General features: G+C 38.6%; 1 protein-coding gene across 1 annotated transcript in view; it reads left to right on the forward strand.

Moving 5' to 3' along the window:
• Positions 1-22,003, forward strand: part of SUSD1 (sushi domain containing 1) — a 44,522-nt gene extending 22,519 nt beyond the window's left edge. The window contains 5 exon segments of the mRNA XM_032676706.1: positions 10,384-10,477; positions 12,639-12,894; positions 17,120-17,159; positions 18,006-18,099; positions 20,891-22,003. Of these exon segments, the coding sequence (XP_032532597.1) occupies positions 10,384-10,477; positions 12,639-12,894; positions 17,120-17,159; positions 18,006-18,099; positions 20,891-21,029 (623 nt within the window). The 3' untranslated portion in view covers positions 21,030-22,003.
• The last annotated feature ends 467 nt before the right edge of the window (positions 22,004-22,470 follow it).

Here is a 22,470-nt window from a genome sequence, read left to right on the forward strand (position 1 = left end):
TTTGTTTTCACAGGTTTCATAGGGTCTTACAGTCTAGTGGCAGAAGGGGGAGAGAAATGAGGGTTCAGAGTGTTGAAATATCATTTTGGCACAGCAGGGAAAAGATAGTTTGGTGAGTTAGACACAAGATTGGTATCTAGGAGAGTTGGGTTAAATCTCCTTCCCTGTTGGAGCCTAAGTAACATTTTCAGTAAGAGTTAATAGCACAACTGCACTTTGTATGGGTATTTGTGACAACAGATAACACTTAAATATGCAAGGATTTTAAGGCGTGGAGAGCCCTGCCAGTACCTCAGACAGACACCTTTGCCTCTGATTGGCAGAGTACAAAACATAAAAGCCATTTGAGCAAATATGGTTCTGTGGGGAGAGCCTCGGCTTCACAATTCAGCGAGATGTATGACACTAAATGCTGCAATAACAAACATAGCTAATTTTTTTGTTTAGGATGATTTTGCACCCTCCTTGTACTGCCAGACTCTCTCCGATAGGCTATTACTGCTGCAGTGTGAAGTGCAGCGTTTGATGATGGTATCACCTTTCCCATCAGGAACATGAGTTGGAAGAAAGAAGCATGGGAGCTCCCTGGTGTCTGTAACTTTGTTCAGCCACTAGATGGAAGCAATTCTCTTCTGATTGCTTAGGAAGAGCTGGGGATTTGTGGGGATTTTTGAAATTGATAGTGTTACTGTATTTTTAATAATAAATCTGACGATTTTAAGCTTCATGAAAGGTAAAACATCTCTTGCTTTCTAAAGCTACTGTTTAGATACACAGTGACCTGGATTTTTTTTTTTTTAATGAATTTACACTAATGATCGGATAATTAATTTTCACAAGTTTCCTGTTGTGGCCATGAGTAGTGCCTGTGAGTTCATGCATCTTTGTAAGAAAACTAGTATGTTGTTTCAGAATTTTGTTGACTTAGGTAATTTTTGAATGCATGCTCAGAGTATGAGCTCGGTCGTTAGCTCTTTACTCTTTCATCCTGTGATATTTCTTAAATTCTGCAGATTGCATCAGGTCGCTTACTCAGCAGTGCTCTGGAGAACACTTTGCAGCAGGTGCTGTGTGAAGTGGTATTTGTGTCTTGGCAGCTGGCATATTTTCTTCTCTGCTGAGTTAGTGCTTCACAAATGCACATGCATAGCCCCAGGAAAGGTCCTTGCATGAAATTTAGGTCATTCCCATTTTGAAAGAAGATTCCACTACACAAGTCTTTTTATATCTGGTAGTTACTTTTTTCAGTAAGCAGTAAAAAGTAGTGTTGCTCTGTCACATTAGGAGTCTTTACCTAAAACATGCCATGCAAACACTTATTATGCTTTTTTTCAGCAGAAACCAAAAAGTAAAGGTATGTCTTTTTTGCAGTTGAAATTGAGTGAAAATTAAAAAGCAAACAGCAATCATGCTGCAAACCCCACCGAATAATGAGAATTTAAATAAGATGTTAAATGTGTTGCTGTCTCATCTGAGATGAAAAAGATGCATTTTAAGTTATTCTTCTGGCAGTGTACCTTTGACCTTTGGAATTGCATTGTCTATAAAAGCAACTTAATTTGTATAAAAGCTATTTATAATTTTAGAGGTAGGTGTATAATTTTCTTCTTCATTTGTCCAGTTATTTTGTAGTCCTGTATGCAGTAAGACCAGATGGTACCATGAAAATGCAAGATACGTCTTAAGCGCAGAGGCTCTAAGGAAACAGAAATTTACAGAAGTATTTTACTGTTTATGGCCTCATTAGTTGTTTAAGGTTTCATATGCCATCCTTTAGCAAGTGCATGGTTAGTTGGCCTGTTTCCACAGCTAGGGGCAAATCCAGATGTTGTGTCTCCTTGACTTTCACACACCTCCTACATTTTGAGAGTTTGGGAAATCTTAACTGTGGTGTTCCAACTGGTATGAAGAGACATGTCCCAGATAACTGGATGATCACTGCCTTACAGACTAGATTTCCTGACAAGGATAGTAATCTCTGTAAACTTTTAGACTGTTGCAGAATACAGTAAGTATTATGTATGCTAGCAATAAGTTTGGGTGTTTTTTCAAAAAAATAAGATTTGTAAATGCATGTTACGAAAGTTGCTTCTGTGTCCTGAATATCTATATATGTGTACCTCATGAATGAGGATATATTATGTCCATAGTATTTCTAAATAAAAAAAAAGCAAGAACTCAGGACTTAAAATCCCGCTTTTCTCCCTGGCAAGTAGCAACCTCTAAAAAAATAGTTCTGTACTGAACACAAAGTTGAGTTTGCTCTTCCTCCTCTCAGTTTTCTGCTTAGAATCAAGGTGTATTTTGAGTTTGTTCAGTGCATACTATTCACACAATTTCTTGCATGTTTGTATGTGCTCTTTTCAGTGTGTTTGAGTAGGCTTGACCTTGAGTCTATTCCTCAGGCGGTTTTAGTACTTCCTGTGTTTCTCAGCTGATATTCTTTTTGTTTAAGCCCAGAATATTCCTGCAGGCCACATACTCTTGCTTGTGTATCATCCCTGTCTATGAAAACTTCAGTCAGAATGTAGACACACAAGCAGAGAGCCTAGAAAGTGACTTGAATTAGAAGAAGGTATTTCATCAGAAATGAAGTATAATCTTCTAGAGCTCTGCACTTTTGTGTTTGTATATGGAAAATATATTGCATTAGCAATCAGATTGTGATGTGATTTGTTCACCTACCCACGCACACACAAAAGATAGACTATTGTTCTGCTCTACTGTATGATGGAAAAGACAAACTTATTCTTTCATAAGGGAAATTCTTCAAGGTCTGGAAAAGGAGGGAAAACCCAAAACCTACTTTCCAGTGAGGAAGTGAAAGACTGTTGGAGCTGTGGTAATCTGACAGCTCTTACTGTGATAGCCCGTCATGTCCTCCAGAGAGAAAAATCTGGAGATCTGGAGAATCTGGAAGAATTAAAATGTGCACCTTCAGAGCACAAGAATTGCAAAGGGAGTTTCTGATTTATGTAATGGGGAAAGGGGAGTGATGAAAACCTGAGCGTGATTTCTTCTGTTTTTAAAGTAGGGAGGAGATGCCAATCATGTAAACACTTTTATACATATGTATGCACTTTGTATTTTTATGCACAGACTATTCAAATGCATGGTATTTAAGTTCATATGAACTACACTTCTCTACCATTTTTCTGAATTCCTTCATATCAAGAATTTTTCATAAGTATCTGTGAAGTCATAATAATTCTGAACAGTTCACTCATTCCATTTACAAAGCAATTGATATCAGTGATATGGCCTGTGCTTTAAAGCCAGTGCTTTACAAGTGGAATCAAACTCTGCCTTTTTAGTCTTTTCCATCTGTATGAACTGGGGCCTCTTTAGTAAAGGCCTGGTACATTACAAATTTATAGTGAAAATGAAATGAATGAAATGCAAAATGGAAACAAACCAATACAAGAATAGGCTGTGTGTGGGAGGAATATAGATTGTAAATCCTGTTCAGCTATGAATTTATATGAGAAAAGGTCATACATACACACTGTTAGTATTTCCATTTTAAGATATAATCACAGAATCATAGGACAGGTTGGGTTGGAAGGGACCTATAAAGGTCATCTACTCCAACCCCCTTACAATCAGATCAGGTTCTTCAGAGCCCTGTCCAACCTAATCTTAAATGGTTCAAGGCGTGGCACATTGACTACCCCTCTGGGACACCTCTTCCAGTATTTTACCACCCTCAGTGTAAAAAATTTCTCCCTTACTATCTAGTCTGAATCTACCCTCTTAAATTAAAACTATTACGCCTTGTGTTTTCAATAGAGACCCTAAAAAGTCTGTCCCTGTCTTTCTAGGCAGCTGCCTCAAGTACTGAAAGGCCACAGTAAGGTCCATCTGGAGCCTTCTCTTCTCCAGGCTGCACAATCCCAGCTGTTTCAGCCTTTCCTCAAAGGAGAGATGTTTGTCTCTCTGATCATTTTTGTGGCCCTTCTCTGAACCTCCTCCAACAGGTCCACTTCTTTCCTGTGCTGAGGAGCCCAGAACTGGATGCAGCAGTTCAGGTGAAGTCTCACAAGAGCAGAATAGAAGGAAAAAATCCCCTTATCCTGTTGGCCCCACTTTGTTGGAGGTAGCACAGGACACAGCTGGCTTTCTGGACTGTGAGTGCAGGTCATGTTGTAGTTCTCATCTACCAGCACTCCGAAGTCCTTCTCCTCAGGGCTCCTCTCAGTCTGTCCTCTACCCAGCCTGTATCCCTGCCCAGGTGCAGCAACTTGCACTTGGTCTTGTTAAACCTCACGAAGTTCCCATGGGCCCATTTCTTGAGCTTGTCCAGGTCTCTCTGGATGGTATCCCATCTCTCAGGCATGTCAACTACTCCATCCAGCTGTATGTATTCCACTAGTTTACTAAAGCTAAGCTACTTGAAGTTACACTTTCTGTTTGGCTAGGCTGCTGATAGTGCTGCCTTGTGTTGTTTTAAACATTAAATGTGGAATACAACAAGGCTAGTTGAAGCAGTTAAGAATAATAATACATCTATAAAACATACACCTCTCCTCTTTTGTGAGGAAGCAAGGAAACACTTTCTGTTTACACTTTGCCTCATTCTAAAATCTGATATTCACACAGGAAGCTTTGAACTTTGTTGTTTCTCAGGACAGAGGATCAGATCTAGGTTTTGAATCCTCAGCAGGAAAGGAATAGCTGGACAATTGTTGCACTTCCCATGTCTCTAGATCTTGCCAGCACATTTGCCTTTGTGTCTAGCTTACTGCCAGGTGTACCCCTTGCTGCTTGTCCCCCATTCTGCAGCCACAGCCTGAACACCTCCCCCTGGGTCTGCAGAACTATTCCAGGAGGGAACACTCAAGTGTTTCCTACACTGTGTTTTCTCTGTTAGAGTTTTGCTCCTAGAAATCACAAGGGAAAGGTGCCACAGGAAGAACCAGAGCAGATGACAGCAGATGACGAGCCATAAGAAATATTCAGGTAGAGATGAGCCAGGAGATATGGGACAGACTGGATCAGCTGCACACATGGAGCAAAGGCAGATGACTGTAATGCAACCTGGAAGTGGTCTGTACAAATAACAGTGAGATGTAGGTGAATTTACCTACAGAGCACCTGGTCCAGGGGTGCTCTGCAGCCCAAAGCAGGGCCCCTTCAGGGGGGCCTCAGGTCTCTGACACAGAAACACCTGAGGAGGCACAAGCTGGTTCCTTGTCTGTTGTGTGGCTGCGAATTACACTCAGTTGTGGGTGTGGGGGCAGGTCACTTGCTGATATGTTCAAGACTGAGAGGTACCAGCCAGGGTCCCCTAAACCACGTCTCCTTGCTTTCGTCTTTCCTTCCTTGCCTAGGACCATTTTACTTCAGAGACATCCTGTCCCCTTGGCAGTATTTTGCCTAAGAGAAAGGACTATTTGTACAGCAGAGCTCAGGCTCTCCCAGTGCAGGAGCCAAACTCACAGGAGGCCAAGCACAGCACTGCAAGCAGAGCTGGCCTGGCTGGTGACGCGTCACTGGGCACTAGTTCCTTTTTTACTATCTGCCTCATTGAACTCATACCTTTCTGGTGATGAACAGGATGGTGTGACATTCAGTCACAGATCAGGAAAACAAAGGCCTCAGTCATTAAAGGGAATCACATGAGCAGGATTTCCAGAAGTGACCAGTCCTTAAGGAAGATTTAAATGATCTTTTTCTGTAGATGTGGTCTGGATTTATTCATCCACGTTCTTTCCTTCCCTTCTTCAAATAATGTTTTTCTCTTAAGTCAAAAATCTCTTTTCACTCTCTATTTAAAAAATGATATTCAATATGTACATTAAACTTATTTACTCTTCAGACACTTATACAAATGATAAACAACTTTTTCTATTGTACCAATATCTCAACCATATTTTTTTATTTTATTTTAATAGCCGTGTTTTTTACTTCCTTGTTTTAAAATTCAGTAAAAACCTTTTGGACGTAAAGCCCTCAAATAACCATGAAAAAAATCCCTTGTTTACAAGAAATTAGAGTCATGAAAATGGTCTTATTTCAGCAAAGGGTTGTTTTAGTTAAAACCTGGCTTTAAGAGGAGTCTTTGATTTGACTTCTCTGGACTGTCAGTTTCAGTGAAGAGTTGCCATGTGGTTTTGGACTTTGTGGTTCAATTCCATTATTATTTTTAAAGCTTTGTCAATACCGTAAAATGATACAGGGAAGCTGTAAAGAGGGCTATACTGGCACCAAGAAAAGGTCTTTCAGCAAGTTATATTCAGTTTAACTGGTATTATGCATATCCATATATAGTGTGGGATAGAAATGGATTTTTTATGTGACTGTATGGGCAACTTACAGCCTTTCTTGACTGTATTATATATCCAAAGGTTAGTAGCACAGTGTTGTCCCAGAGTTACTGCTTCAGAGCTGTACAAAAGATCATGTGACAGGAAAGGCATTAAATGTTCCTGTTACCACTCCTGGAGAATGTCCCGAAAGTTCACATATTCCTTTTGTTGCAGTGGTTTGCTTGTGCAGTCCTCGGCAGTAAGCAGTATAGGCATTAAACAAGAAGTAAACAGCTCATTTCTAGGATTAAAGAAAAAATTTAGCTCTTCTAATGTGAAGTGGTTTCATCATAACTAATAGTGAACTGCTTCCAACGTGCTTTTTCTGAAAAGCATGATTACAGTATAACACCAAGTAGGCTTTTGGTCCAGGCCTGCAGTGTTTCTCTGTGCTGCTGCACTCGTAGGCACTTCCTGTCCTATGCCTTCTTTCCTGTAGCTTGCCTTCAGGTTCAGAGGGAGTATTGCCGGATGGATTCTTATTATAGAAAATTAGCCTGTATATGGAATGTGCAAGTGTTATCAGCATAGCACTGCTATGACAAGGAAGTGCTTAGAGTGGGACTATCTCTGGATAAACTTGCATTTTTTGCTATGTTCTTCTCTCTTTTCCTGGTGCTGCTAGAGATATTTTAGTCTGTTTTGCTGGTAAAGAGTTAAAAAAAAAACAACTTCAAGAAAGGCAAGGTGCTAACAGCACCTGAACAGACTGGAGGGTCTTGCTTTCTTCTCTCAGCCCACCTACTGCAAATCCTCACCTCTGTAGTGCTCACCCCTTCCCTTACCCACCCTAGGTGGTGTTAAGTCAGTATTTTTTCTGTGTGGATTTTTAAACCTGTTGTTATGATGACCTCCCAGCAGACTTTTTTTTTTTTTTTAATTTTATTTCTAAATGTTAAATTTTTGGAAAGGTTCTTTTTTTATTAAAAAAGTCATACCGGACAAATACTGAAGATGGAATAACTCCTTCAGAGTTTACTTTCTGGTCAGTGAAGCAAAAATGAAATCTATTGCTTTCAATTATTATTATTATTATTATTATTATTATTATTATTATTACTCCTTTACATTGTTGCATGCTGACTTTTCTTATTAAAACAGGCACTTTGTCTTCTGTATATGTAATAATTAGTATTTCTTACTAGAAACTAAATATGGCAAAAGACTCCAACCTTTAAAAGCACTATGTGTTTTTCCAGATTTTGCTCTCTTTTACCCACTTGCTAGGACTGTCAGTGCTGGATGACTGTTTATTTTCATGATTTGCATTTTCCTGTCAAATTATAGAAAATTTAAAAAGTAATTGTTGTGACCTTAGTCAGCATCTTTTTGTCCCGTTTCCCCTTGTACTGCTTATCTGGAAAAATGATGCAAAACTGCTGCATGCAATGCACATTCTATCTGGCATTAAATAAGAAATTCCCAAGTTTTTCTTGGAAATTGAAAAATTCTTCAGAGAAATTAATAATAGTGTCTCCTGGTGATCCTGAATGCCAAAGGAAAGGAAGATACGAGAAATATACCAGATGAATCTACCCTGACATATATAACTTCCTGTCACTCTGTCTGTTGACAATGTCTGTGCTGAGGAACCACTGAAATTAACAGAGAATTTATGGCTCTTAAATTATGTTTTCTTAAGTTTGCAATGGACAAAGGACAAAAAGATTGGCTGTCAAATGTCACTTGTTCATTTATTTTGTTCAGATAGAAATTCTCTCTGTACATATTGCAATATCTGCAGTTGCAGATGTATTGAAAAGACCTGAAGCAAAGACCATTTCCTGTTCCTGCAAGCAGCCATGCAGTACACCTCATTAACTCAGAAAACTCTCAGTTTTCGTAGAATCACAGAGTTGGAACGGACCCATAAGGGTCATCAAAGTCCAACTCCTGGCCCTGCACAGAACAGCCCTTAGAATCACACCATGTGCCTGAGAGCATTGTCCAAACATTTTGTGAACTCTGTCAGGCTTGGTGCTGTGACCACTTCCCCGGGGAGCCTGTTCCAGTGCCCAGCCACCCTCTGGTGAAGAACATCTTCCTAATATCCAACCTAAACCTCCCCTGACACATCTTCATGCCATTCCCTCTGATCCTGTTGCTGGTCGCTGGAGAGAAGATTTCAGTGCCTGCCTCTCTGCTTTCTCTCATGAGGAAGCTGTAGACCACTATATAAATCTTATTCTCATTTCAATCCTAAACATTTGTAGCTGGTTTCTTCACTGGTAGTTCACCTGTAGCCTGGTTTTGAAAAGAAAATGGTAAAGAGAATTACTGAAGCAGTCTGTTTGGCTAGGTAAGCTTTCAGAAGGTTCTCTTGGGGGTGATTTTTGTCAAGGGTAAGGTAGGTCTTTTTCTAGCTAGGGATGCTTTTCTGGCCTGTTAACTTTATTTTGGGCATACTGTGCTTGAGTTGTATCCCTTCCCCTGTTTCATTCATTTCTGAATAAAGCAGACATCACATAAGCTTTCAAATTTCCTCTTCATAGGTTGCAAAATGTATGAACCTGAGATTTTGGTTACCTCATGTAAGACAACTTCTTCTTTGTCCATGTCTTCCTTGTATCCTGTGCACTGGTTTCTCAGAGCTCTGTAGCACTAATGATTGGAACTTCAGACACTAAAGTGGTCACACCTGAGCCTTGAGTACATTTCGTGGCACTATTCTAGTGTTACATAAACCTGTTTCTTATGCTTTTTAGAGCAGCCTTTCTTTTCTTTCTGTTGTCATTTTGGTGACTAACACTCATTCTGAGATGTAATAATATGCCCTTCCTACTACTCAAAAATTTAATCCTATTTTTGCAAAACAATAGTTGTGAAGGTGATGCAATTCTTCTTATGTAATGTCTCTCTATTTCTAGCATTGAGCAGCAAAATTAATCTATATGCACTGGGATTTTGCACGGTGATTGTTAACAAAATGCCAGACTTAGCACTTCCTTTTAGCCTTGAAAGAACTCCTTTAATAACCTTTCTGCACCCCAGTACTGCCGCTTTCAACATGATGTTTGTTTCTAGCTCCCTATTTAGCAGTTATTTGCCCTCTTGGCGGTTCTTTTAACAAACCATTTTCTCCTGCAAAACGAATGATTTTCTATGCTTCAAACATACGTGCACCTATCTGTATTCCAGCTGTTTGAAAAATCCATGCATTTCAGAGAGATTTTGCCTGATGTAACTCTGGCAGATCTGCATTGCTTTTCTTTTGATTCTCTCCATGACATTGATTATTCTCTCTAGCTCTAAAATCCTGGTTTTCTGTGCATAAACACTGCATTTGTTACTCTTTAGTTAGATATCACATCAGCAGCCTGATATGCTGGTGTTCAGAAAGCCTAGCCATATCTGTAGATATCTGTACAAGTTCTTTCAGACTTCTGGGGTCGATAATATCCATGCTTCACACTCTGCGCCCTTGGTTGTGCACACTGAAGCTGGTTTTCTTTTTTGCTTTCAGGCTAGTAGTGGTAATTTCCATATCAGTGTGCAGCTGTCATCATTGCCATTGAAATTAGAGGGAGAAATAGTTTTTTCAGTGTTGGCCTTGATTCAAATTCCCACTGAAACAGATTAGAGATCTGTACCAATATTGAATTCCAATTTAGGGGGCTGGATATTGCTAGCTGACTGTGAGGAAGTTACTAAGGAAGTTGCCTTCTAGCCAGTGCTTTCGGTGCTACTAAATTCTCCTTTTTTCATACCATTTTATTTCTTGCAGTGGGTTCTGTGCCCAGAGTTTCGTATTTTTCTTCTCCTTGGCCGTTTCAGATAGTCTAATAAATAATACTGCTTCTTCCAAGTCTACCGTCATTTTTGGGCACCTCTGTTTTCCCTAGATAGCAGCAGATATACTTCAGTGCAGGGTTCTGAGCTGGGGCTGCCAGACCGTCATGCTCGTATTTGCACTGTATTTTACTTGACCAGTTTTAATTTGCCTGCAGGCTTTGTCTGTCAGGGGTTTAAGACTCAATGAACAAGGAACTTCTGCGGGAAAGAATAGCTGAGAACCCTGATGCCCGAAATATTTCTAAAACCTCTCTGAAGTACTGGTATTTGTTTACTTTTTTAGATCCCCCTTTCCCAGATGTAGAATTTGTTGCAGTAAAAGGTTCTGCACCTTTGCTTAGACTCCGGAAAGCAGAAGATCAGAATGGACCGATCAGGTTTGTCTGTGTGCTCTTCACCCTTTCAAAAAACATTCTGCAGATTTATATTACTAACAGATTGGAACTGTTTCTGAGGGCTGGATTATTTTTGTTAGCAATGGGAGAAAATTTACGCTGTAACTCACAGTTTCTCCTCTCTTAGCAAAGTAGTATTTGCTTTAGACTCCTCTCTGTTTTCTGGAACAAAATCTGCTTGTGATAATTGTGAGTTTCCACAGTTGGCTTTGTGGTTTTGTTCTGTTTTGTTTTTCTTTTCCCTTTATCCACAGTGAGGTTGCAGTAAACCTTTATTGATGGCACCAAACACACCTCTACTCATGTGATTTTCCTTTTCTAACAAACTCATTCAGCCGATTCCCTTTTTTTTCCCTAAGAGCCAGAGTAAATAGTGAATAACAATTTCAGAATTTATGCATATTCTGAAGTAGTGTTTTCATGTTAGTTTATTACAAGCAAAATATATTTCTAGAGAAAAAGGATTTACCCCTTATGTGGCAGTTTGAGCCACAGTAGAAATCTAAAATCCAATTTTTAGGCTTCCCCCCACCCCTTCCCACAATTTATCCTGACTCCGGAGAGAAACTTTCAGGCCAGAGGCTTCTGTAGGGGAAGGGGGAAGTATATACATTTATTTACACAAATAAATACTATACAAACTAAAGGCAACTATATATATATATTACATTTCTCTCAGTCAGTCCTTTCAAGCCCCTCCTTTGAGTCCAGGAGCAGCCTTTAAGGCTGATATGTAACACAGTCGTTTGCTGTGGGAGTGTTCTGGGCTCCTGAATGCTCCCCCTTCACCAAGTTCTAGTTGTTTGTTGCAGTTTGTCTCCTCACGAAGTCCCAGAAGATAGCTTTGAGTCCTTGCTCTTCTGCTGCTGCTGATTTCTCCCTCTCGGTGTCTCACCTCGGTTTGTAGGGTGCTGTAGTGCAGCTTATCAAGTGTCTGTGTTCTGGAATCTCCATTCTTCCACGTTAGTTCTCAGCTGCCCCCGGTCAGCTTCGGCAGGCAGCTCCCGAGCTCCTGGCTCACCTCCAATTTCGCCTGGGATTCTTCTCCCGAGCGCCGGGCCTACTTCCATGGCCCATCTCTTGGCTCAATGTTGATCGTCTCCTCCACTTGCAGTGGAGGGAAAGAAAAAACCCCCCTCTACAGCTTCACTGCAGAAAAAGGAGGGGGAAGAGGGCCTGGCTGCAAAGCCTGCCTCTCTCCTCTTACCTCAGGTGCTGTGAAATTCTTCTTTCACAGCACACACTCCAAATGCTGACTCTAACTCTAGCCAAAGGCTGAGTTGGGGGGCCGCAGGGCTCCCCTCTCCTCCCCGGGGGGGAAGAGAGGGAGCCCAGCCACCCCCTGGCCTTGTCCACCTACACACAGCAGACACCAACAGCACAACAACCAAGACAGAACTGCCGACAGCTTCCGGTGCTGTGATATATGATTTTTAGCAGAAGAGAACAACATGGGTGGTGACTGGCTCTCCAGGGAACACTGTCCTGGCACCCAATCACTTCTGAGCCCCCAAACTCTCAAGGGGGGCCAATTTCAAACTATGACACGTTACTAAGTGCTGTTGGTGATAGAAGGGAATGGTAATCATAATGCAATATTACAATGAATTAGAAGATGTTTGAAAGTTAATAAAGTTTCAGGAAATGTCTAGTTTAAAAACCCTAATAAATAGCCCTGCTGTCATTGGATACCACAGACTAAACATTGTTCTGAGAGGTCTGAAGACATTTTATTTATTTTTTTACAAATGGTATCTGTCCTCTCAATAGAAAAAGTCTTGTTTCTGGGAACTTACAAATCATTTTCAGAGGCAAACTGTGTCTTATAGTGGACTTTGATGAGAGGAGGAGGGGGAGATAGCCTGAAATATCTCAGTCTGATGTTCTTCTGAACATGAATAAACATGTAACATTGATGTGCACGTCATGAGGAGCTCTAAGCTGTGCAGTCAGTGCTTTTGGTTTAAAATGCTGTGGAACACACAGAGAAATATTTTAGTATAAGAAGTGTTCATATTGGATGTTGATAATAAAGAACAGTTAAGAGGCTACAAATAGAAAAGACAATATGAATTAATGAATGTCTGATGCTTTGTTCATTGAAGTAGGGGCTAATATTTACTTTTTTTTTTTTTCACTCTAGTCTGTATCAAGTGATTGTGCTTCCTCTGGGTTTGCAAAGCACTTTTATTTGCGACTCCTTTGCTACTGCAACTTTCTTTAGTAACACCACTGATGTTAAAGGATATGTGGCAGCTGAATTTCGGGCGAAAGATGTTGCTGATAACATGTCAATTGCCCTTGGAGACAGACATTACTACGGGAAGTTTTATAATGCTCCTTTAAAGCTGGGAGAAGAGTATTGTGTTTTTTTGAGAATAATAAGTGAGTGGAATAAGGTAATGGATATTTTAAAACCTCTTCTTTACACCTGTTGAATGAAATGTTGCTGGGGAAAAAGAGGAAAATTTTAATATGTTCGATTTTTTATGATGCTCCAAGGATCTGTTAGTTGACTTAATTAGATTAAATCTGAAGCAACTCTGGATGTCAAAAGACAAACAACAGAAAATTAGTAAAAATGAAGGGCCATCACTGCCCTCAGTAATTGAGGGTGTCTTTACTGGGCCAGAATTTAGTGAAACAGATTAGTATGAGAATTTAAAAACTACTCCTTCACCCATTTTAATTTTTAATCCAGTGTTTTATAACAAAATATTCCAGATGCGGACAAACTCCAGCTCCACTGGGAAAGCTTTGTGGAAAAAAAGTATATTACTAGCATTAAAATTTTTATAATTTTAAAGTAAATATGCATTTTCAATTAGAAACAAAAAGTTTCTAACATGTACACCTGATCTAGTTTTCTAGTTGTATCTGTCTCAGGGGTCAGCAGTTTTTAATTCTTTTATAATATAAATTCCAACAGTAGGAAGTTCTTCTCATGTGGCACAGGTGATAACTCTTTATGAGCAATACAGTTCCTGAATGTCAAATATGAAAACTGAACTAACCAATCCCTAATAAAGAAAAAAACCACCTAAACACTGCCTCACCTTGCTATCTGAAGAAAATTAAAATTGAGTTTTTAGGGCTTTGTTTATACAGCAAAAAGCAAGGAAGTGTGCAAAAATTGATCTGTGAGTCACTTATTTGGAAGCCTACACATGAATCTCAGTAAGTTAAGACAGCTTTTGTTAAGAGATGTAATGGCCTCAGTCCAAACTGAGTGAAATAAAACAAGAGCATGTAGTAAGATGTTTCTGGTATCTGCTGACCTGTGCAGCACATGTTTTGTATAGTATCTACTTTAAGAATAGACTGAGAAGTTTTCTTATAGCACAGGTGAAGTGGTTTCTGATCATGATATAAGTCTGTTTGTCATAAACTTTTAATTGATTGTGTGAGAGGAAAAAGTAGGGAAATGACAAAAGAAGGCATTTCAGTTCACAAATAAGTTAGCCCAAAATATCCTGGAATTTGGACAATGAACTGTATTTTTTAGAGAAATTTACTCTGTGGAGCAGAACTGTTTATCAGTCAAATGTATAAAAGTTTGGCCTCTATAAGCACTGCTAAATACATCCTTGAACTTAGTTCATTTATCCTTGGGTTTTATGCTTTGGTTTTCCTCGCTCTTTCCCTTCAGTATTTTCTGATAGTGGGGTATTTTTCCTTTTGTTACTTGTGTGGAGGCCTTTCTTGCACAGAACAGAGCTGATTGCTTGTACATCTCTGCCAGCTTGTTTATTAAGTGGCTTGTAAGCTACATTATTCTTTCTCTTTCTTATAGATTATTTCCTGATCTTTAATTGCTAACATTTGCAGATGTATTTTCTAGGGTGCTGATTTAATGGATTATTATTGCTGTCATTTGTCAAAGTCACTCTTGCTTCCTTCCATTTAGAATACACCAGCTTCTTAGTATACATCTAGCATACTGTATGGCTTTTGTTAGTTGATGAAGTACATGAAGTTACATACAACACTTTTGAATCATTTTTAGGATCACAAATACTAAACAGCTTTGTTTCTCAGCTCTGCTTCTTTGAAATGGGACTTAGACCAATGTTGCAAAAGTACTGGCTTATCTTCAGTTCTCATGCCCTTGTATTCTGTGCAATTATTGGTATTAAAAGGTTAAAAAAAATCAAAATTATGAATTGAGGGTTGTTCAGTTTTGAGAATTTCTGAAAATCTGATTACTTAACTAACTGGATTCAGGAGTTAATATTTAAAAGTTGCTTGTTGGGGTTTTTTTTATTTGCTTGGCCCTCAATTATTAGTACCTGTGAAATCAGCATTTCTATAGTGTCTTTAATTTGTTAACACATTTCCATTTGAATACAGACAAACTAGAAATAGATGCCATAGACTTCTAACTAATGTTCTCATTATTGACTTTTATGTTCTGGCATGCTTCAGGGTCCCCTCTGTCTCCAGAGCCCCTCATACTGAGAATGGTACAATTTGTGTCATCACGCTGCACAATCATGACTTGATTGTAAACTTCATTGTCATTATTCCTAATGTACCTGACATATTATCATGTTAATTTATCCATTGTTCAGATTTGGAGGCCTTGAGAAGGGTGTCTGCTGTGAGGTTTTTACTTTCCATTTATTTTTCAACGTGGACTATTTAAAATGCGTATTTCGTTTATGCATTTCATGCAGGATATCCAGATGTGTTAAAAGGCTGGTCAAATGATCCAAGGAGATCATTGGGGATACACATGGAAAGCAGTCAGGAAGTTAACCTTACTTAAGTGGAAAAAATTGTCCAGTGTTGGAAAGGTCCATCTCCAGGAGGGATGATCCTAATTAAATAGCTCAAATGCACCTGGTACCTATTTTAATCCCCTGTGATTATTTTATGAATTCCATGCTGTGCAGAAAGCCAAGGCTCACAGTGAAGGGCAAGAACTAAAAAAAAGTGTTTGGAATTTAAACTCATTTGAGAGTAATGTCTTTAGCATAGCTTTTGTTCTGTGTGAGCATCAGCTTTTTTTGAATCAAATGGTTTGTGCATCCAACAGAAGTAAGAGCACGACTGTGAAAGGTGAAGGTGACATAGTCTTTTCAAGAATAAAGCTGTGGGTTTGTTTGTTTTTTCTTTTTTTTTAATTGGAATCAAAACAATCCCTACTGTGAGAAAAAATTGTTAAAATTAGCCTAATATGAATTATCTGAGGAAAGTGTATATGCATGACAGAATGCTTTTCCTCCAGAACTCTTTCAAGTCTGCAGCTGTGGAAGTGGTTTCTGTCTGCAGTTTAGCTACCTGTGTTCATCCAAGTTGTAATATGGACATTGAGATCAATGGATACTCAAGTATGTAGAGGAGTAATTTAACTTTTCAGGAAAGGTGTTAGTTGTATCAGAGAAAGTGATTTATAGTTTGATTTAGTATAAAGTGCAGAAATGTGAGCTTTTCTGCTGTGATTCATGGGACCTCTGTAACTTCCCTGATAGGCAGGAGGTAACTAATTTTCTGCATGCTACAGGGTGTCATAACTGTAGCTATTTCAAAATGGTGGCACTCATGCCAGTGCCTCCAAAATCTGACATTTGGGTAAGCTTTTAAACCCACAACTTGTTCTTTATTCTTCCTCTTCTAAGAGGATTTTCTTTGTCAGTCTTTTGTCTTTTTAATTGACCAGAAAATTCCTTATAAAAAATGGCTTGAAGAATCACTGAGATTCCACAGTTCAGCATTCAGACACATGAGATAAAGAATGCAAATACACGAGATTAAACATACAGAAGTGTCTTCATCCTTTTATGCAAATACTTAAAAATGTAGCCTTCTATTTCTTAGAAATGTACTGTGATTCTGTACCTAAATAGACATTTTGCTACATGAAAAATATACGAATTCTGTATGCATTATGGGAAAGTCTGTGAAAGTAATTTAACAGGAAAGCGTGTGTGTAGAAGCACTACAAAAATAGACTTCACAGTACTTACACAATAGACAAGAACTTAGAACAGAACTTCTTTTGTATTTATGACTGTGAAGTGCTGGGGGAAAAAGCTTTAAATGGACCAAAGCTTACTGTAAAAAAACCAAAATTGTTTAACAAGTCTACAAAAGCAGACCCCTGGTTACATTTATTTAACTAGTGTGAACATGAACCATTATAAGTATTCTATACAAATTGTTAGAAATTACCAAACAAGTTGTCTTAACTGAAGAAAATGCTATATCCAGTATCTGTAAAGCACATCATTAGGTACTGTATTTTAACATATATGTTCTGCATGGGGACAGAGTTAATACAGCGTATTCAACCTTATCTTTGCATTTCATGAATTCTGAATCCCTATCGAAGAAACTTCAAAGATCCTTCCATGTTACTAACGTGCCTAGGTTGTAGAAAGAAAGGAAGAGTAATGAGCTAAAAGACAACAGTGAGCCTTTCATCAAAATTCTATCTCTAATCTTATCTTTATAATTTATAATCTTTTAAGACAAGCTAGAGGTTGCTGTTAGGGGAATAACAAACTGTGTTCCCAATAGTAGTAAAATACAGTATGTTGTGAATGGCTGATCTTTCAGAGGGTGTTAGTAATAATAAATCTCTCTCATGAGGTACAGCGATTTTTATGTTTTCACTTTCAGGTAAGAACACAGTCCTGTGCTGTTTGGGCGCAAATTAAAAGTAAGTCAATTTTTCCTTCAGTAAGGAAGTATAATTTGTCATAGCTTTGCTTGGTGGCATAAACTAATAATTGTTGTGGCTGTTTCTTCATTTGCTATTAATGATCTGTTGATTATGAGGATTGAAAAGGTTAGAGACGGAAAATTTGCCTTCCTCTTCAATATTCCCTTCTAATGGATTCAGCAATCCATTTCAAAAATGGATTCTCTTATTTGTCCATAGTTTTCAATGTTGCTATTTCTGTACATCACATCCAAATCTTTACAGCAATTTTTGTGCACAAAGGATTTGAAGCAGAGAAAATGCGAATTTTAGAAGTCTATTTTTAGATAGCTCTATATTGGCTTAAAGAGTGAAAAAAAAAAACCAAACCAAAAAGCAACAACAGCAAAACCACACACACAAAAACAAACCCCCCCAAAAAAATCCCCAAAACCAAGCAACAACAATAAAAAAAAAAAAAACCAAAGCAAAACCAACTAACCAACCAGCCAAAAACCCCACAACATTCTAGCTTTTGGAGGCCACTTTATTTATTTTGTAATGTTCAGGTGGCCCTCAGAGAATTAAGTCTTTTTATCATCTTAAAAAAATAAAAGATTCCATGCAAAAATGAAAAATATGGCTAATTTTTGTGCTTGTAAGGACAGTTTCTTAAATATATAGTGGTATGACTTTAAAAAACACCCCAAAAAGTGAATTTCTTAGCATGGTTTTATTCCAATTTACTTTTAATTATAAAATGTTTCCAATTAATGAGTGTACCTCAGAGGAGTTCGAAATCCGCTAGCGGTCAAGCTTTGGTATTTTGTTTGTTTGTTTGAATGGCTTGATATTTTCTTTCAGGTTTGTCACCCCCTCCTCAGTACATGATTGCTGTTGGATTAGGGTCAGTGGCTGCCATCTGCCTTATACTGTTCCTGTCATTCTCAGCAGCACGGTACGTATTGTTACTAATTCCAGTTCTGTGATCCTCCTCTGCAAGGCTGACGTGTTTTTCTTTTCAGATGATTTTTCTTGCCAGCCTGCTTGGTTTAGGCATCTTGGGTTGTTAGAAATTGTTTTCAGGAGTAGTTTTGGTGGCCAATAATTTATTCCATTGCTTGAACTGATGTCGTCTGTATCTTTGCAATCACTGGCAAAACATCTGAAAATCATGGGGCTTGTCTTAATAAAGGAAAAATTCAAGGCAGTGAGTAGCACCAGGACAGTAGTTCAGAACTACTGAACTACTTGATTTAATAGGAACTAAATAAATGATGTTTATGTGCTGTTGAAATGTTGATGTACTTTGCTTATGTACAAAACCAATTTTTAGTCCTCCCAGCTTTATTCAAAAGGCCTAAAAGTATTGTTTTTCAGGAGCAATTGGTCTTTAGCTAAAGGCCACGATAAAAGCATGTTAGAAATTTTTAAGAAATTTATTTATGTTTCATGATCCTTTAAGCTGGGTTGGTAACTTTATAACGGTCTTTCTTTCATAGGTAAAACAAATATGCGAGTTATGTGATTGTGGATGTCTGTGTACATGTAAAATCTCTTAACTAAAAAATACGTCTTTGTTGTTGTTTTAATGTGCTTATCTCTAAGAATAGTCTTCTTACTTATGTCCCTTGAAAGGTCAGGAGGCTCCAGCTTGGGGGCTGTGAAGTACAGCATTGATTGATTAAGCTGCTTATTTTGCATTCGGAAACAGAAGGAGTTAAGTCTTATACAGGGCTGGAGAAAGTAGGATTATTCTGATTGTTTGTGGTTGTCTAAATTTAAAATCAGTTCTTGCAATCAGAGTTCCAAATTAAATGTTCTCTGGTGTCCTTTTTTTTCTTTAAGTACTTCCCTTGGAAGTAGCATGCAGTGGTAAACTTGAGCTTGTAGTCTTGATTTTTTGGGGGGTTTTGAAAACAATGCCAGAGTCAGGTTTGATATTTGAGGAAGAAGAGGCTATAACTGTCTTGGTTTCTAAACTAGTCTTCCTAGCAGGGGACTTATTGCAGGAGGAAGGGCTCCCCTAGCCTGTCATGATGCGAAAAGCTTCTCAGTTATTTCACTTTCTCTGGTGAAAACATGACAGAGGGATATTAGTACCTTTAAAAACTATGTCATATCAATTAGGATCATAGTGATAGGATAGCAATTTAAGAACACAGACAGCATGGGAAAAATCATGGATGAGTATGGACCACTTGTGAGTGAGTGTAAAGAAGATAGACACATTTCAGTCTCCTTTTAAAAGGAGTGAGAGCAGATGAAATCCTTAGGGAACTGAGTATATTGAGTACATTTGTCAGGGGTCAGGCCGTAGCATGGTGTATTTTTGCGGAAGAGAATTTAACAATTCAACAAGTATCTTTTAGGTCCTTGATCCCACGTACAGAGAAATTCTTGAATCCATTCTCCTGTTCTAGGGAACATCATGCAGAGAGAAGAGAGTCCTTGGCAGAAATTAAAACTGCCCCATCTCAGTAGGAGGCAGAGAAGGGAAAACCCAGATGACAGTTGTGATAAGACTCTTCAGAGTGCTCACAAGAAGTATCTGTAATATCTATATATAACAGATACTCTTTAGTTGTAATTAGACATCAGTTTAATGCATTTCTGAGTAAGAATATGACTTGGAAAAAAAAAAAGCATGTGAAGTCAGCCTTCTGCTCTGTTCAGTTGCAGAATCATGCTCCTGTTTTATGCACTGTACTCCAAGACAGATGTGGCCTAGTAGGAGAAAGAGAGAGAGGAATTTGACAGGAGAGACCTGAGATCTGTTTGATCCAACTTCAAGCAGGGCAATCTAATGGCAGGATGCTTAACCTGGCAGAGAAGATGCTGCCAAGAAGCGTGATATACAAATACACAAAATGCCATTACAGAAAGGCCTACTTCCTCCTGTTTGTAGTGCCAGTGGTACATGTACCATCCATGGACAGTGTACCCATGTGCTTCTGAACTGTAGGAGAGGGAGGCATGGGAACACAGTGCTGTGAATGCAGCTTCTGGGTGGTCTGCAAAGGCGTGTTAAACAAACTTGTCAGTAATGACACAGCTACAGTTGATCCTGCCATGGTGTCAGGTGAATGGTCTCAGATTATTTCTTGGGGTCCCTGTAAGCTTCTGTCACAAAGAGCTGCTATATTCAAGTGCTCACCAGCTTGCCACATGTCTGCAGCCTCAGGGATTATATTACTGCAGTGGGTTAGATTGTGAATTCCTACCAGTGTGGTTGCTGACAACAGTTTCAGCTGTTCCTCAGTGAGTAAAAGTCTGAAACTGGATTCACACAGTGAAGTCTGACTGATGTCCTTAGATATTTATTTTTTTTCATTTAAAAAATATGTTAGTGTATAGTTATTGTTATTAAAGTGGCTAGTTACTTACACAGCTTGCTCCATTCCTCTCAGTTCTTTGCTTTCTTTTATATGTGATACCCATTCATATGCATAAGAACAGTGCCAGAACTTTAGATTTCTGTGGATCTGCACTGGGCATGAATGCTGTTGATGGCAAGGTTAACCTTGGCCAGGTGATCATCAGGTAACCTATGGGAATGCTTCCGACCTGTCTCACACTGGCTGTTATGTTCAGAATTTATATCAGCACCATGGGTCCTCAAAAAACTTTAGAAACATTGTCATGTATCCCATCAATATGAGAGACACAAGTTCTTTGTCAAGTCCATGCTTGCATGTTGAATGATTTGTAAGTATTTTTTCTAACTGGAATTTTTTCTCTTTCTCCAGCTCTTATCTCCACAGCACAGCGCATCCCCCACCTGCTGCTGTAGCCTGTGAGGCTGTACATTTATCTGCTACAATAGATGTGGCACAAGCAAGGATTACATCATCATTCCTAGAGACTGAAAATGTCTCTCTTCTCTGATGGGTTATCCCCTGAAGTCAGCATAGAGAAAATGTACTCTTATCACTGCCAGCGTCTGTCAAGTATGGACATATCTGCATGTCACATATGTACTATAGCAGTTGAAATTTATCTGTCATGGGAATTGAGATGTTTGTTGTCTTCCCTTATTCCAGATGGTGTGGTGTGTAAAGGAGAACCTTCCCTCACAAACAGATTTGTGTCTGAGACATTATCATGCATTCTGTGTGTTGGCCACAGGCTTTCAGCTATGCCAGCTGCATGAGTGCCTAATAATGAGTGCTTGTATTGTACTCGATTACATGAATAATCCTCTGATCCAGTTGAGACTGTCTGAGGATTAACTGATACTTTAGATACCTTTGGACACATAAACTAACCCATTATGAGAGAAAATACAGCTCTACCTTTATATGAGATAAAGTACCTGTTGTATTTCGAAGTATAAGGGTAGAACACTTTTATCAGTCACTTAGGAGTAGTGGTACATCAGTAACATGTACACTTGCTAGCCATGAAATTGTCACATTCAAATAGTGTCACCAACAGATGTGTTTCAGACATATTGCAATCATTGCTCATAGCAATTAACAATAATTGCAAATAATATACCAATCTATAAAACTGCAGTTTGCCAAAAAGCTGAGTAGCTTTAATGGCATGTGAAACTAATTAAAGGAAGGACCTACCTGCGTTAAGTGCAGTTTGTTAGTCTCTGTTCTATAATTACTGCTGAGTAAAGCCATTAAATTGTTGTCTGGTTAATGGGCTGGTGTGTAACATCTGGTTAGAATCAATAAAGACAATTAACCAATTTCCTATGTCATACTCCCAGTTGATATATTTTTTTCTCCTGTAAGAAAGAATCAAGTGGCGTTGATTATCTCCACTACTGTTCAGAAGTTGCTTTGATATATTTTAGCAAAATAGTTCTGTTAACTGATGAAATAAAGAAGGAAGAGTTTTGCTTTTTACTCAGTTTTGTGATTTTTTTCAAGTTATGTTTTGTGTTTTACCACTTCAAATATATGCTACCCATTTTTGGAATTGTAGGTTATTCAGATTCCTACTGGTTTTATAATTTTAGATGTCGTGTCTCTCTAGGCTTTGTAATCAATTTTTTGGTATTGAAAGTGTAACGGCAGATTTCATACTTAGTAGCAGAGACGAATGATAGCCAAAGAGTTTTCAATTGCAGCATCTGACTGTGAGTGCTTTTTCAGATCTGGGCACATTTCTGTTATCCAGTATTTCCACTGCTTACTAAATCTGCCCTTCAAGTTAGTTAGTACATGAGTAAGCACACCTTGATTTGGATTACGGATTAAGAGCTGATGGCATTTTCTGTTGCTAATTGAGAAAGGACGATTTAACTGTTCGTAGTGGACAACCATGTCTTAATTTTTCAGTTTTTCCTGTGGAATTCATTCACACAAATTCC

This window comes from Chiroxiphia lanceolata, chromosome Z (genome assembly GCF_009829145.1).
Source record: "Chiroxiphia lanceolata isolate bChiLan1 chromosome Z, bChiLan1.pri, whole genome shotgun sequence".
Classification (NCBI taxonomy): domain Eukaryota; kingdom Metazoa; phylum Chordata; class Aves; order Passeriformes; family Pipridae; genus Chiroxiphia; species Chiroxiphia lanceolata.